Source organism: Gracilinanus agilis, chromosome X, assembly GCF_016433145.1.
Source record: "Gracilinanus agilis isolate LMUSP501 chromosome X, AgileGrace, whole genome shotgun sequence".
Taxonomy (NCBI): domain Eukaryota; kingdom Metazoa; phylum Chordata; class Mammalia; order Didelphimorphia; family Didelphidae; genus Gracilinanus; species Gracilinanus agilis.
In genome coordinates, this window is record NC_058136.1 from 38,223,853 (window position 1) to 38,240,112 (window position 16,260).

The window sequence follows — 16,260 nt, forward strand, 5'->3', positions numbered from 1 at the left end:
AAATAGGAAAGGACAATCTTTCTAAACTAGGTAGAAGCCTGGGTTTTGACGGAAAAGGAACTTCAAAATAGTATAAGTTATAATATCAAATTGTAAATTAATGAAAACTTATTGGTACAATTTAAGTTTGGGAATACCAAAAAAAAAAAAAAAAAAAAAAAAAAAAAAAAAAAGCTAAGGTCATTTAATGCAAGAACCAAATGAAAGTAGGAGGCTAGAGCAGGAGCCTGGAGGCTCAGGTTCTATTCTGGACTTGGCCACAGACCAGGCTTTAGCTCTCCGAACCTTAGTTGCCCAGTCCATAAAGGGAAGAGTTGAGATGAGATATCACAAAGACACTTGAAAACTCTTTGATTCAGAGTGCAAATTATTGGAAATAAGCAGGTAAGAAGCAAGGCTCAAAATCTCTCAAGAGCATAATGTGCAGCAGTCTCACACAAATTTGATAGTCACCAAATCTGTCCAGGACTTCCGCTGCGGACCTCATTCTCAATTATGTGGAATATCTTGGAGAGTTCAAAACATTTTACAGATTCTGATACAGCATTAATAACAATATCCCAGTCCATATACCAATCCAGGGACTAATTTATGTCTTAAATTAGAACAAAATAAGAAAAGAGCTCTCATAATTCTAAATACCAATGTCTTTACAGGCATTACTTGCTTAAGGCAGAAAACAGGTGAATGGAGGGTACCATAGTCAAGATGTGACACACACACCAAAAAAAAAAAATCTTACATCCTTTACCAGTTTTTTTCCAAATAAAGAGAAGGAAACCTGAGAGACCATATGAACCACATTCAATTTGTAGGCATTATCTCCCTGTAGATGGATAAGAGAGGTAAAGGAATTTGCTTAAGACATTGAAAACTATCAATAAAAGTAGTTTTGAGGCTCAGAAAGAATATAAGGCTGGGATGAAAAAAGCCCTATTTTGTTCCCGCTCATGGCAAAGCTCTTTGAATATATGGAAACATACTTGATTCTTGTGAATAGTGAACCACTCCAAAATAAAATACTCACAGTTAGATTATGAAGAAGCTGCCCAGTGCTGGAATTCCAGACTTTCAAAAGGAAATTGTTCACTGCTGTAATAACGGTAGTATCATAACGGTCCCAAGCCACCATGGTTACCTTTAGTTTCATCACTTTGTCTTCACCTATTAAGTTGTGCCTGAACAAAATTATCAGAAAGTTAGCAAAGATAGGAAAAAATGAGAATCCCCATGATAGAAGAGTTATGGGAAGACATGCACAATAAGCTCTTGCTAGAGAAGCTATGAATTTGTTCTGCTGTTTCAGAAAACCATTTGGAATTACATAAGTTAATATTCTTTTCAAATTCGTTTACTGATAGCAAGAACTATAAAAAAGTTCACAGCAGGAACATCTGTGATAACAAACTATGTACATGAGAATGAATATGTAGCAGGCCAAATTGTAGTTTATGAAGGCAAAGGAATAACAAATAGAAGGAATTCAGAATAGGTCTTCCTTAGGAAATATCTGGTTATGGCAAAATAAAATGTTATCAAGAAATCTGAAAGTAAAATAATAAAATATTCATCACCTTGCGAACTTATGAAAAGAAAATCTAAAATCACAAAATCATGACAGGATTTAGGAAGCTTTTATTTTTGAAAATCCATGATTTGTCAGAGAATATCTAATTACAGAGAGTGAGAAAATATATGTCCTTACGTAAAAAGTGTAATCTAATGACTGTTGTTATTATTTCCTTTCTCAAATGCTTCTAAAAAGCACAGAACAAAGCTTTACTGGCTAGTAGCAAAAATGAACACGAAATTTTGTCCCATCCAATTTTACTTCCTTCCATAAAACGTGAGGCATTGAAAATAAAGGGGGGTAGCAATTGGAACAGTATATTTCAAATTTAATAAGATTTCTGACTATCAAATACACAACAGTTTTGTGATTTGAGCACAATTCGATAAATGGATATAGAATTGGCTTTGGGGTCACATCCAAAATGTCAATCAAGGGGTAATTATAGCCCCAAAGAGGTAATTACTAAATATTACTATCAGTGACTCAGGTGATGAAATAATAGAGAGCATACTCATTAAATGACAAGATGGTAAGTCAAGGGAGTTTACTGACATGATGAAATAGATGAATAATAACCTCTCAAATGTTAAATGTACAATGACATCCAAAGTGACAACTACAAGGTAGCTAGGAGCCAAAAAGAAACCATAGAAACAAGGTCCCAGTAAAGCAAGGAACGTTCTTAGGAAGAAAGTAGTTCATGGGGTCATAATGGAAAACAACTTGAATATAAATCAGCTATGATCTATTGTTTGAGTATGTCTGATCGACAAGTACAAAACAGGAATTATTTGATGATACTAAATGACTCAACCAAAAAGGCTGTGCCACCTACAATAAATGTAAACGATTTCCAACCTCGTTCCAACTTAACTTGAACAAAACTGAAAATAGGGTAAAGTATTTCTTGATAATACTTATTCCTGACCTCATTTTCCTAATCACTCCCATGATAGTCTGCCATACCAATATAACGAAACTATTCTCTTACCCTGTTGCTTTTGTGGTCATGTCAAGCACCATATTCTTCCATTCTTGTTGCTGATACTGCCAAATTTTTGCAGTTCCATCTCGACTTCCACTGACAAATCTCAAGCTTTGGAACAAGATTAAAAATAAACATCTCTTGTTATTCTCAAAAGTATCATCGTGCTTTGCAGTTGCATGCTCTGTCTAGACTTAAAAGACTTTTCCAAATGCCTCTCAGCTTCCTAATAAGGTTTTGTATGGTCATGAAGTCCAAACGTGAGTCCTGGCTCCATTCCGAGTGGAATCAGTGCCCTTTCAAACCTCAGGGAGTCTTCCTATCAGCTTAACGTCTTTACAAAATGGAGACAGCACATATCCTCATTATCATATAAAGAGACCATGTGAATTTTTTGAGTAATTTGAAGAGAAAAAAGTGCTTTTAAAAACATGTATTTCATCTTCACAAAGCTTTGTCATTTTTAGGCATAAAGTGCAACAGATTACATGGGTACTTTATGGAGAACCGAAACTTAAGAGAAAAGCCATCAGTGGGGTAAAGATGCCAGGAAAATGTAGTGTTTCTAGCCTTAGAAAAGCACTCAGGGATTGAAATACACATGCTAGAGCCCACTGAAACAGCAAATGTTTCAATACTGACTGAGTGTGACAGTAATTTGGTTAACATGTTTTTTTTAACTGTATCTCTCCCCCACACATACTAGCATCAAATAAACATGATAGTACAAGGTGTTGTTCTACCTGAAGGCAAAGCAACGCTTTCACATAGACTCACAGTACCACTTTGGAACTTAACTGACCTGGGTCTTTTTGTTCTCGAAAATATTAACAAGTACAAAATACTATACAGTCCTTAAAAACACTAACTTTAAGAGTACAGGTCTCATACCTCATCTCAAGACACTACATTTTACTATATGCCAGAGTGTGAATTAACCTCCGATGTAACCAAATTCAAATATTAACAAAGTGATTTATATATGGATACTATTTTTCATAGTATTAAAATAAATGATCAAAACATAGTTGTCAAACAATGAGAATGCAGCATTGTCATCCTTTCCTTTAAGAAAGATGACAGAGCTGAAGGATTAGAAATTACAACGGCCAGGCAGGGCCCAAAAAATGAGCTTTGTCCATTCCTCGACAAAGATGGGAGTGTATGGACGCCGAACATTGCACATTATATGTCGGACTTGTTCAATATATTGGTTAGTTTGGCTAAACTTTTCTTCTCCCTTGTTTTTATTTTTTATTATTAGGAAGATACAAATGGGGGAAAAAATGTTTTTCAGAGAAGGAAAGGATGTTCGGCATACAGATTCAAATGGCTTGGATCAGTAGACCCAATCAGCCCTGAGTGTTAGTTTAGGGTTCTGGCAAGATTAGAACAAAGAATATTTACTGTGCAGCCAGCCTTACTCAATATTTACGGGAGATAAACAAATGAATCATTGCAATATGCCCTTTTGAACATAAGATATTATCAAATAATATGAGGAATACATGTCCACAACAAAGGACCCAAAGAATCACATCAAAGTCAACAAAAGAATTTTTTTTTCCTTAACCAGCCAACACTCCTGGCACTCATTTTGCCTAGGACAAGGGATGCACTGAATCCATCATCTCATTTTATTAGTTAGTATTCTAGTGAGGACACCAAAGAGACACATGCCCCAATCAGTGTCTTCACTTGAGTTGATAAGATGGAGACATTTAAAGAGTTAAACAAGAACACAAGGAGGTGTCAAATGGTAGAAATGCCAAATGGGTAGAAAAGACAATAGGGGTGACAGACAGGTGTCAAACTTCCTGCCCAGGGAGGCCAGCAAAACTTACAGGCTGGGCTGGAACTGGATTCAAATGAATACAGATAGATACAATACAATTTGTTGTTTTCTAAGTTTCTGTGTGGAAGAACAGTTTGGAAAAAATGTAAAGGAAGACAAAGAACCAAGCCAAGAAGGCTCTACAAAGTAGATGGCCTTCTGAAAAAGAATAAGGAGACCAGTGCACAGAGACAACAGAATAGGCAACAATACATAAGGACCGACAGATGAATGAGAAATGCTTTCCTGATTTCAAGCCTCAGAGCCTGAAAGAATGGGGTGGTAGCTATACAAATAAAGTCTGACAAGGAGCTGGACAGGTATTTGGTTTGTGTTTTGCAGAAGGAGGAGAGATAGGAAGAGATTTTAAAATAATAGAAAAAGACTTCTGTGCACTAAAAAAGATGTACATTCACCAAATTACACCAAAATCTCACCTGTCTCCATTGTTACAAAACTGAACTGCAACAACTTTGTCCTAAGATATGAAACAAAACATTTTTGATTAGAAAGAATTGAATTTTCAAGCAATAAATACAAGGTTGTGGTCTTTCTCCTTTCATAGTCATATGGGAAACAGAGAAGGAAATTTTGATAAATGGAATCTTCAATCATTCTGGATTCCTAAAATTAAAAGTGGAATATTTCATTTCCTTAAATCAGCAACTAAATAATCGAAATAAGTGATTATTGGCATCAACCTAAGACAGCTCAAATAAAAAAGGTGTTTTGTTTTTTTTTTCTGTTTAGCAGTAACTAGAATCCAGGCAAACTGGGCAGTTTGGGGTGAGAGCTTAATACATATCACCTTTCTTCTTATAGAATTCTAAGCTCAGATGCCACCACAAAATAGTTATATTCATAAATGTAACTGAATGAAAAATCTATACATTTTTGTTCTATTTTAGTAGGCAAATGAGTCACACCCTCCAGTTTGCTTCATTATACTGCAACAGAAGTGTTTGACATTTAGTGTGCATTACATTTCAGATACTATTTGAATGTCCTTTAAAAAATAATTAACCAAAAATTAATAAAGCAAATTTTCCCCTTGTTTTTCTTCTTTGTCATAAGGGATTGCTCTCTGGGCAGTAGGAGGAGAATGGAGGTGATGTAAAAACAAAGGATAGCAATAAAATTTCTAAAAATAATTTTAGGGGCAGCTGGGTGGTTCAGTAGATTGAGAGCCAGGCCTAGAGACGGGAGGTCCTGGGTTCAAATACGGCCTGAGACACTTCCTAGCTGTGTGACCCCAGGCAAGTCACTTAACCCCCATTTCCTAGCCCTTACTGCTCTTCTGCCTTGGAACCAATACACAGTATAGATTCCAAGATGGAAGGTGAGGGTTTTTAAAATAACAACAATGATAATAATAATTTTAAAAAATGATTGACCAGAGTATTTTTGAAGGTATGTGTTCAGAATTAAACTATCAATAAAAAATTTACTTTTCCTGTTTACTCCAGTCACTCATAAAAAAATTGAACTAAAAGGCACCTCAAAACTACAAGTCTTTTCACAACTAGTAAATTTGCCCAGCTGTGCTTATGTTTAATTTTCAATAAAAATGTTCCACTATTAAAGTCTTTTTTTCCCCAGCTTAAAAAAAAAAATGATAACACAACTTGTGTGATGTTCAGAAACATCCCTGACTCATCCTGCTCCATATTTCCTTGTGGTATGTTTTAGCAGAGGATTTGGCCTTCTACTGCCAAATTCATTGATTGGTTTCAGATGTTCTGAAGGCAAGCCATCTTTTCAAGGTCTAACAACAGCCCCTGATTTTATCAGGGACAGGGGATGTTTGCTTTTTCTGCCTTTCCTTCATTATTTTGTGCTGCTTCACAAATAAAGATATACTCAACTATACTGGCCTTCTAGACCCTTCCCAACATCCATCTTTTTTCTCCTAAGTCTTTTTCCATATCACCCACCTTCACTGTCAATCGTTGATGAAGTTGTACACAATCCCAGGATGGGTGGTAGTTAAAAAATGGATCTTTTGCTTTGTCCAGCACAAATATAAGTAACTAAGCCCTCCCCCGTTCAGCTTGGTAAAAGCATCTGCTCAACAGACACACAAACCCAGATCTCAAGTTTTTGCTGCTGCAGTTAGTGGCTAGTCTATGATTAGGTTATCAATGAACAATTAATAGAAAGTAGAAGGCACAATTGTGGTTCAGAAAGAGCCATCACATGAGGAGAAGTCTAAAAATAGGTTCTTAAGCTAAGAAAAGCAGCAAGTGTAAATATTCCCAAAGGCATAGGGCAGAGGTTAAAGGCAGATGTCGATATTGCAGCAAATTTCTGAAACATGAATCGTTCTGTGCCTGAATGTCTATTTTTTTAAAGCCATGCTTCAGAGAAACTTGTATTAATGTACAAATACCATTCTAAAGGAGGCTTCAATACCGATTGGAAATGAAAACATACAGAAATATAAAGCTGAGTACTTTTAATTTCTGTCTTTACGATTTTGGCAAGAGAGCTTGCTATGCGTACAGTTACAGAGGGCTTCTTAAATCAGCAGCATTGCCTCCCACCAGGTTCCAGAGCCAGTAAGCATCTAGACTGTGGGAAAGGGATGTGTGGAAAGTGAACAGGGGTAGAACTGTGCTATCATGGCTCCACATTTCCTGAAAAAGCCACAGGGGAGTGAAGATAGCCAGAGAGAGAAAGGTGCCAGTCACTAGTGGCTTTCACTCTAAGCAAGCAGCTGTTCCCTATATGAAAGGCTGTTATTGATAACTAAGTGGGATTACTTTCCATAAATCTTTGATGAATTTCTGAAAACAATCAGACTAAGATCAACAACTCAGTTCCATCAAAGAAACTTTTTCTAAGACATACTTAATATTAGTATGTCTTCTATTAGGCATATAGAATTTTAAAGCAACTAGTAGCATAACTAATGAAGCATAGCAATCTAAAAAAGTCTTTTTTTTTTTTAAAAAGGGATTTTCAAAAAATTTCAATGTGGTTTTTCAAAGAAACAGCCACGTATGTTTTCATTTCTTCCAATGTAGCTTGAAGGAGAACTTCTCATTAACATTTACAGACATACCAAAACCTAAATGTTATACTGATCTATCTTCATTACTACAAAGACACCTTGTTGTCAAGATACAAAATCTCTGCAAGTTATAGAACACAGACATATATTAAAACAGGATACAGGCATAAAAAGAAATGAAACTAACTGCATGGAGGAAAACTGAAATTTCTCATTTCACTCTTACCGTATGTGACTCTAACTCAGCAATTTTTTCAGGGGACTCTGATCCCAAGTAATATATTCTAATCACATGGTCAGTGCTACCTGTAACAATGAACATGCCACCTAGAGGGGGGGAAAAATGAAAGGTGACCAAAAGAACTTAAATCTTTGAGAATAACTTTCAGGATAGTATGCTATATACTAATTTGAGTAAAACACTAGCAAGGTATATTAAGATTCTCCCCTTACCATCAATGAAAAATTATATCTTTTAATGAAATAAAACCAAACAAAATAAAAAAAAATCCCCAAACAATACTAAAAACCCAAGAGCAATATAAAAAGCTAAATAGATCATTCAACAAAATACACAAAAAGCACACTGAAAACACACAGGAACTTTAAAAAGCAGCCACAACCAAAAGAAATTCATTTCTTTAGGATTTATGTAAAAGCAATACATAAAATCAATTCTAAGGTGAATTCTACTGTATAACTGTCCAGTACACGGAAAACTCCAAAACAGAAAATGATTTTCACTCTTTAGGTATTAGACTTCTAAGACTAACAATACTTTAAAGCTTATTGAATAGCCATGCAATATTTAAAAATCATAAGTGAATAAGGCCCACCACCCAAGTAAACAAATTTCACTGAGATTAAATTCAGCTTGGATTATAATGTCTCAATAATGTCATCATTATCATTAAGCAGCACAGTTCTGGTTCTCACGGGGCACTGGGCTGCATGTTGTGCAGAAAGCCATTTATGTAGATTGTCCCCAGCTCTCTTGGGGCTTATGGCCAATTTAAATGCTTCATTTTCCTTCTTCCAAATAAACCACATGCCATTCAAAATTATAAGATGCAGGAAAAAAAAATCAGGACTAGAAGAATAACTTATACATGTAGACATTCATGATTCCCAAAAGAAACATACCCGAGAGGATAATTTTAAAAGGAAAAAACAACAAACAAAACAGCTTATACACAAGTTTTGTATGGATAAAAATATCATTAAAAAATATCAAGAACTACTAAGCAACCTATTTTGTATCCAAAAAATAAATGGAATCGGTTGAAGTGGTATCTTTGTGCATTCTATCTAACATCCACCTACATCTCAACAGGGGAGCTTGTCCTCCACAAGTACAGCTGGAAAGGGTAGACTCTGAGCACTTTAACAAACGACTCTGATTACATCAGATTTATTTATGTGTCCTGGACATGGCTCACTTATAAGACTGCACTGAAAACTCCTTGAGGGCAGGGGCTACCTATCTTTTAATCTAGCTCAGTACCTTACAGAAAGCTCTGGAATAAATTTCTGTTAAATCAAAAGGAAATAACCAAGGATGTGAAGGTTTAGAAAAGTCTGGTAACCTTACTTTCACCACAACAATAAGGGGGTCTTGAGTCAAATGCACTGGGAATTAAAGTATGTGTGTGGAGAACCCCATAGCTGGGGGAACTGGCCAGGGGTGGCGGGAGGGGGAAGATAACCATAAAAAATATGAACGACAACAATGATAAACTTTAAATAGCACTTGAAGGTTTGGAAAATCCTTGAAATATAGTATCTCATTTGACCTTCACAATCCTATGAGATGGGTGTTATTATTTTCTTCAATTTATGAATGAGGAAACTAAGACTGAAAAGGGTTAAGTGACATGCCCATGTTAATAAATCACTAGATCTAATGTCTGAGGAGGAATTGGAACTCAGGCCTTCCTGACTCCACTTAGAGCAGCACTGCCTCCAACATCAAGATGTACCAGCAAACCAAGGGCCATTTTCCAATCATTGTCAGCTCTCAATATCGGATGATCATTATCCAAATCAGAAGACCACAAAGAAGGTTGGTAACTTCTCATTCATCCAAGAATTAATTGAATTAAATTAAAGAAATATTAAGTGCCTATGTCTATCTACTATGTACAGAGCACATGACAACAAAGACATAAAAACTTGTGCTGCCTTCTAAGAATTTGCATTCTAATAGGTATGTGAGGAGAATTGGGAAGGGGTGGGGAAAAGTCCCCACCAAAGGTGGAATCTGATAGGAGCTTCAAAGGAAACTAAGCATGTCAGGAGCGCATTCCAAGGTACAGGTGGGACAGGGGAAGTATATATATGGGAAAGCACAGCATAGGAGAGGGAATACGTCAGTTGGCCAGCTAAGACCAGCTCCCTGCCCTTGTGGGGCTTACAGTCTAATAAGGGGATAAAGAGGAGAACCCAATAAATGTATCAGACAAGGGTAGACCAAATGCTATATTCACCAACCTATGTTTAACAGCACCTCCACTGGAAATTGGGGCGAGGGGCAGTGCAGGAAGAAGAGGTCGAAAATAAATGAAATTACACTTATATTTGCTATTTCTTAGCTGATAAAGTTTGGTAAGGAACAAAGGGGACTGAAAGCCATTAAGAAATAAGAAATGAAGCTTGGGGATTATCTTTAGGTTACTTCTTCATATCCTTTTCCCTGATTCCATAGCAATTGTGCGTGAGCCTTAAAAAACTAATCTGGTTTACATTTTACTTAAGGAGTTCCAAAAGGTCTATCACACCTTAGTTTAGGTAGACATCCATCCATTCATTCATCCTTAAAAGGTGTCAAAACAGGAAATTTTTGCAACCACATCATGAAAGGGAAAAATAAACGTTTTTATCTGCAAGATTTTTCAATAATATTTTAACTGTCTGGTGAAACAAGGTCAAATATTTTTTAATATACATACCAGAACTAAAAGATGAGCAAGAAATCTGAACTCCAGGTCTGGATCTCTCAGTAAATTTCAATGGGCGATCCCTAAGAACACAAGTATATTTTGGTCGTTATCCCCTACAAATTTTAACCCTAATCACCAAAAGGGGAGCTCAACACACTGATATAAGGCTGATATACAACTTGTACTACAGAACAGGAAGTAGATCCATGAGCTAGGTCCTGTTCCATAAATCCGATGTCTGCCATCAGCATGCCTAAGAAAAAATGGGCACTGATACTACATAATGCATCAGTGAAATGGCAGCTGGGATTCTCACTAAAACTCAGAAATATGCTTTCCAAGGCTTATTATAATCTACCATGATTTACCTGTAACTTTAATAATCATCATAGTGCAAATAGCTTGGATTTATATCTATCTCATTTGATTCTCACCAAAATCCTGGAAGGTAAGTGCTACTATTATCCCCTTCTTAGAAATCAGGAAAATGAAGCAGACAAGAGATCAATCAAGTGACTTGCCCAGGACCACAAAGCTATTGAGTGTCTGAGGATGGATACAAACTCAGGTCCAGTGCTCTATCCACTGTGCCATCTAACTAAATTGCATTCAATCGACCATCCTACTTAATAATTTGATTATAGTGAGACTCCAACTCTAAAGAGGCAAATTCTGTGTAATACAGGAAATTTTAACAAATAGTCTCTCTAGCATTTACTCGGACAAGGACTCTTATTCTAAAACTTGCCCCAAATCTACTGAACCAATACATGTATTTCCCCCATATGGCATCAAATGAAGAATTTCTTGGCCCAGAGGCCTAGGATTTGCTTGTTCCCACCCTCGCTTACTTGAATTTCAGTGTGTTCACATGCCATTGCCAGAAGCAAATTGTTCCATCAGCACCAGTTGAAGTGAGGTAACGAGTTGTTCCTTTCCTTGCTGGGCAAAACTAGGGATAAAAGCCAAGCAGAATAATTATTCTCAAGCCTACATTATTTCAAATTTTTAAATAACAAGTCATTTCAATGAATATACTTTAAAAGCTTACCTAATCTACTAATTTGAGCTTTTACCCTCTGACCAATTAGTAGCTTGTCTTATAAAAAATTGCTAAGAAATTTAACAGGAAGCTATATTTTAAACAAAATATTTTGTTCCACAAAACACTTGAAGACCATCCTATCATTTTTATTATCTAAGCACCAATTTACTCATCTATAAAATGGATAAGATATTAGCCTTTCCTTTAGAGCAGGGGTCGGCAACGTATGGCTCTTTCTGCAGGAGCCATAAAGTCCATTTTTTTTCAGGCGCTGTTACAGGAGCGGCACTGTGAGCACTGCACGGCTCTCATGAAATGACATTTTTAAAAATGTGGCGTTTATGGCTCTCACGGCCAAAAAGGTTGCTGACCCCTGCTTTAGAGGATCATAGCATGCCTTGATTTAAATTCCCTATTTTTGCATTTACAACAAAATAAATAAAAAAACTCAGTATCAATGTATTAAAAGATGTGTATATAAAACTCCATGTAAAATCTAAAAATTTTAAAATTCAGTAGACTTCCATCCATGATGAATGACTGAATAGAGGCAGACCACCAAGCTTCAACATACCTAGTCCCGGAAAAAAAAAAAAAAACCCATAAAATTTGCAACTAGACTTAATAATGATCAAGAAATCCAGTGAAATTATAACTGACTTATATAACCTTAGAATAGTAGGAAAAGTCAGTCAGAAGCCCATGAGCTAGCAGGAAAGAGGGTAGTACCAGCAAAGTCAGTACTAGTACAAACAAATCCGTATATCTTTTTGACGTGAGCAGGGATACTTACACGTTATAAGAATACAATAAATCAAAGGGCAAAATATATTAGCTTACAACCAAGAATAAGGTACCCTATCCCATATAGTCCTACTGAGGTGGGGATGTGGGTGTGGAATGGACCTTTAAAGACTCTTATTGTTTGTGATGAGAAGACCAAAAATGAGTAGGAATTTTGAAATTCAAATGCAAGTCAAAAGAATATTCATTTCAGTAACTGGAAGGAGTTTATAAGGCTAATGGAAATAGAAGAAACATGTGTCCCTTCAGAACCTTAATGTTTTCAAAGAGTACTGAAAAAGTTAAGAGAAATAAAGTTCCTAGAGGGAGAAGGGTTCTGTTCTGTTCTGACAGTTTTAGGGGAGAAAAGAAAAAGGAATTTGCAAGGAATATTGGTGTAGAAAGGGAGAAGAGGCTAGACCCTACTAATTCTCCTAATTGGGGGTACGTGAGAAGAATATATTAAGATGGAAGGGAGGGGGGAGGAATGGAAGTAAGATAAACCTGACTCCTATTTATGTGAAAGAGATAAAGGAGGATTAAATATACATATAACCTCCCTACCCCCCAACCTCACACACTCAGAGCTTGATGTAGAAATAAATCAGACTCAACAGTGAAATAAGCAGGGATAGAGTGGGGAGGTTAAGAGGGAGTTTTATACTAAAGAATGAATAGCACATGTAAAACAACCTTCCTGATCCTGAAAGAGGGGATTAAAAGGGAAAAAGAAAAGAAAAGAAGGTGCCCATCAACTGGGAAATGAAAAGGAAAGCAACTATTCATCTTCCAAATTAAAAATGCACATTCTTTTTATTTCAATATAAAAACCTTTCAACTCCCAAGAAGCCAATAAAACCCAGTACATGCCCAATTTCTCATGAATGGGTGGGATGTCCCACAAATAACTAGTTGAGCTCAAATTAACAGCAAAGGAAGAATGAAAAGATGTACAAAGTCGTCCCTCCAAAGCTCAGCATAGGGGATAATTTTGGAAAGCTGCTGTTCTGCTCACAACACAAAGGGAATAAAAGTATGGCGTGAATCAGTGATTTGACCAAAAAGCTGATTTGGGAGTCACCTAGAAGAAGCACACCACCCTGGAGGGAGATGAACTTCTATTAGGGTCTTAGAAATCAAAATCCAACTTAGAACAAGCTTGTGTAAAAGGACAAATTAATGGTCAAATGTGTCCGTCACTCAAGTGTTTGCCAAAAAGCTCAGAACAAATCTCACTCATACTATACAAAAGGCATACTACACAAAAAACCAAATCAAAAACCTGTTTCTCTCCTAAAGTGTTTTTCACGGACTCCCTCAAGGCTCTAAGTCCTCTGACGCTCCCTAATCGGTGATTAACACACAGAAAACAGTTCTAGGTTAGCCTTTTCAAAGTATGAGCATAGCATTTTTTCTTCACTTAACTTCACTTCTCTTAAACAAGCAGTAGCCGGGCAGCATTGTCCTTGTGTGGCAGACCATTCCTCACCTTCCTTCCCCCTACAAGCAAGAGTGGAGATGGATAGTTCTGCTTTCTTTTTTCTCACCTGTATGGAAGTAATAGAAGCTGAATGCCCCTGAAGGACAGCAACTGGTGCACACGTACGGAGACACCAAACTCTGACAACTTTATCACAGCTGCCAGCAGCAAGAAGTGTATTTTCATAGTTCACAGCCATGTCCGAAATTTCGGCAGAATGCCCTCGTAGTGTAGAAAGGAGGCGCCCATCATCAGTAGCCCAGATTTTTACCAAACAATCATCTGAGCCCTGTAATGACAAAGACATAAAAGTGTACGAAGAAACAGTTAATAGACAAAAAAGGATGGTGATGGTGGTGGTGCTGGTTGTTGTAGCTGTGGTAGAGGAGGATGAGTAATAGTAGTAATAGTGTTTCTCATGTGATCCTTTCATGAGGTAAGTACTATAGGATTATTATTCTCATTTTAAAGAATAAGAAACTGAGAGTCAGCATGCCTATCATCTACACAGCCAGTAAAAATCCTTGCAAGGGGGATGCTGAAAGAGCTTGAGACTGCCAATTCCAGGGCCAGTGCTCTAGCTACTGTACTCTGTTGGAATCCCCAACTATTTCTCCCCTAAAATATTTATAGTAGTATTTTGGGGCAGGGTGGGGTGGGGTGGAGGGGGATGTAGCCAAGAACTGGAAACCAAGTGGGCTCCCATAGACTGGGGATTAGCCCAGTGATGGGCAACTTTTTGAGCTTGGTGTGTCAAAATTCGCCAAAAAACCGAGCATAACTCTAGTGGTGCGTCACTTTGAGAAAAAAAAACCATCATTTCACGACATTTATAGTTTAAATAACTAAAGTGTATAATTGCAATATGTAACTGTATTTAATAAACCAAAATAGGTAAAGCAATATAGGTAGAATTGCCACCTCTAGTGCACAGAGTGTCTACACTGCACTACAGCAAACGTTTCATCCTCGGCATGGAGTCCCATACTTCTCTGTATGCGGCCATGTGTAATCGAAAATGGCTACGCTTGTCAGTGCTGACACGCGTGTCATAGGTTTGCCATCACTAGATTAGCCAGATCAATTATGGAAGCATATGAATATAACAGAATATTACTGTGATATAAGAAATAGTGAAAGCAAAGAAACCTGGGAAGAGTTTACCAAATGATGGCTAGTGAAGGGAGCAGACTCAGAATTCAAAGATGCCTGGGTTTGGTGTGCAACAGTAGTATGTCAAATTGAAAGAACAGAATTAAGGCTACATACGAACTCAGAAAAATCACAAATTAAACACTAGCTCCTATGTTTTATTGTATTTTTGTTTATTTTGTTAAACATTCTCAGGGCAGCTGGGTGCCAAAGCGGAGAGTGCGCCAGGCCTGGAGTTGGGAGGACCTGGTCTCAGTTACCTCCTTGCTGTGTGACTCTTGGCAAGTCACTTAACCCCGTTTCGCCTAGCCCCTGCCCTTCTGTCTTAAGAGTTGTTACTAAGGCAGAAAGTAGGGGTTTAAAAAAAAACACACACACAAAAAAAAACCGTTTTGTGTCAAGACTCCAAGAAGGATGCCTCTTGTCACCTGAGACAACCTATTCTCTGTTGGAACAGCTCAAAAAGCCAACATTTCATTCTACTTGGCCTAAATTGACCTCTCTCCAATTGTGAACCATGGCTCTCTAAGGACCAAAGAAGCAGTTCTAATCCCTTCTTCCTCGTGGTAGTTTTTCAAAATCTTTTAAGAGAAAGCTATTATTAGGTCGCTTGAAAATTTTCTCTTCTAACTTAAGATCCTGTGAAACACATCCAGAGCTATGTTCTTTATCACTAACTTCAAGCTAGAATATCCAGGTATAAGGATCATATATATAGCTGTGGATTTATTAAGAAAAACTGATAATCAGCATGTTACGTGAAAAAAAACAACACAAAAATATGAACAATTTATACAAAATAAAATTTTCCAAAAGGAAGAAAATGCTGATAGAGAATATAGCATAACTGATATGAAGAATGAAGGGGAAATCAAAATGAGTTTCTATTAATTTCTTTTATTTACTGAAGGAATAATTCTTATGAAAATCCACTGGCATGAAAATCTACCTTCGTGATAAATTGTGAATATTACATGTTATCATAGACTTTAAACTCACTGTGAAAATTCTTCTCCCACTTCGATCAAATGCTACACAGTAGACAGATGACAAGTGACCCAGAATTCTCTTGTGCATCTTCATTTGCTGATAAGAAGACGAAGGGAATATATGGCTGAAACGACCACATCCAGTTAACTGTCTGGCAGAAGTGATCATTACTGGAAAAAAAAATAGGAAATTGATTTAAAGTCTATCCCAAGATTAAGTTATGAAAAACTAAGTTTCTATGATTCTCTATGAGATGCCCGGCACCCTATTTCATCCACTGGTAGGTCCAACGTGCTTTTCAAAGGTTAGTAAATAAAAAGTCAGTCTTTGCTCCCACTCAAATATCAAATTCTTATGTCTCCACGATTGTTTTCTTCTTGGGTTTTCCCCTGTGCAGCTCAAGTATACAACTACTCAATATGTAGAACTAATAGAATAGGGCCAAGTTTTATGAAAAGTAGTTTTA

At 36.8% G+C, this 16,260-nt stretch overlaps 1 protein-coding gene across 1 annotated transcript in view; it reads right to left on the reverse strand.

The window, feature by feature from the left end:
- The window catches only part of BRWD3 (bromodomain and WD repeat domain containing 3), a 76,305-nt gene extending 60,409 nt beyond the window's left edge, over nt 1-15,896 (reverse strand). The window contains exons 1-8 of the mRNA XM_044682535.1: nt 15,804-15,896; nt 13,720-13,941; nt 11,196-11,296; nt 10,354-10,424; nt 7,632-7,732; nt 4,830-4,870; nt 2,565-2,669; nt 1,028-1,178 (exon numbers count right to left, since the gene is read on the reverse strand). Of these exons, the coding sequence (XP_044538470.1) occupies nt 1,028-1,178; nt 2,565-2,669; nt 4,830-4,870; nt 7,632-7,732; nt 10,354-10,424; nt 11,196-11,296; nt 13,720-13,941; nt 15,804-15,887 (876 nt within the window). The 5' untranslated portion in view covers nt 15,888-15,896. The remainder of the gene's footprint in view (nt 1-1,027; nt 1,179-2,564; nt 2,670-4,829; nt 4,871-7,631; nt 7,733-10,353; nt 10,425-11,195; nt 11,297-13,719; nt 13,942-15,803) is intronic.
- Between the last annotated feature and the right edge of the window lie 364 nt (nt 15,897-16,260).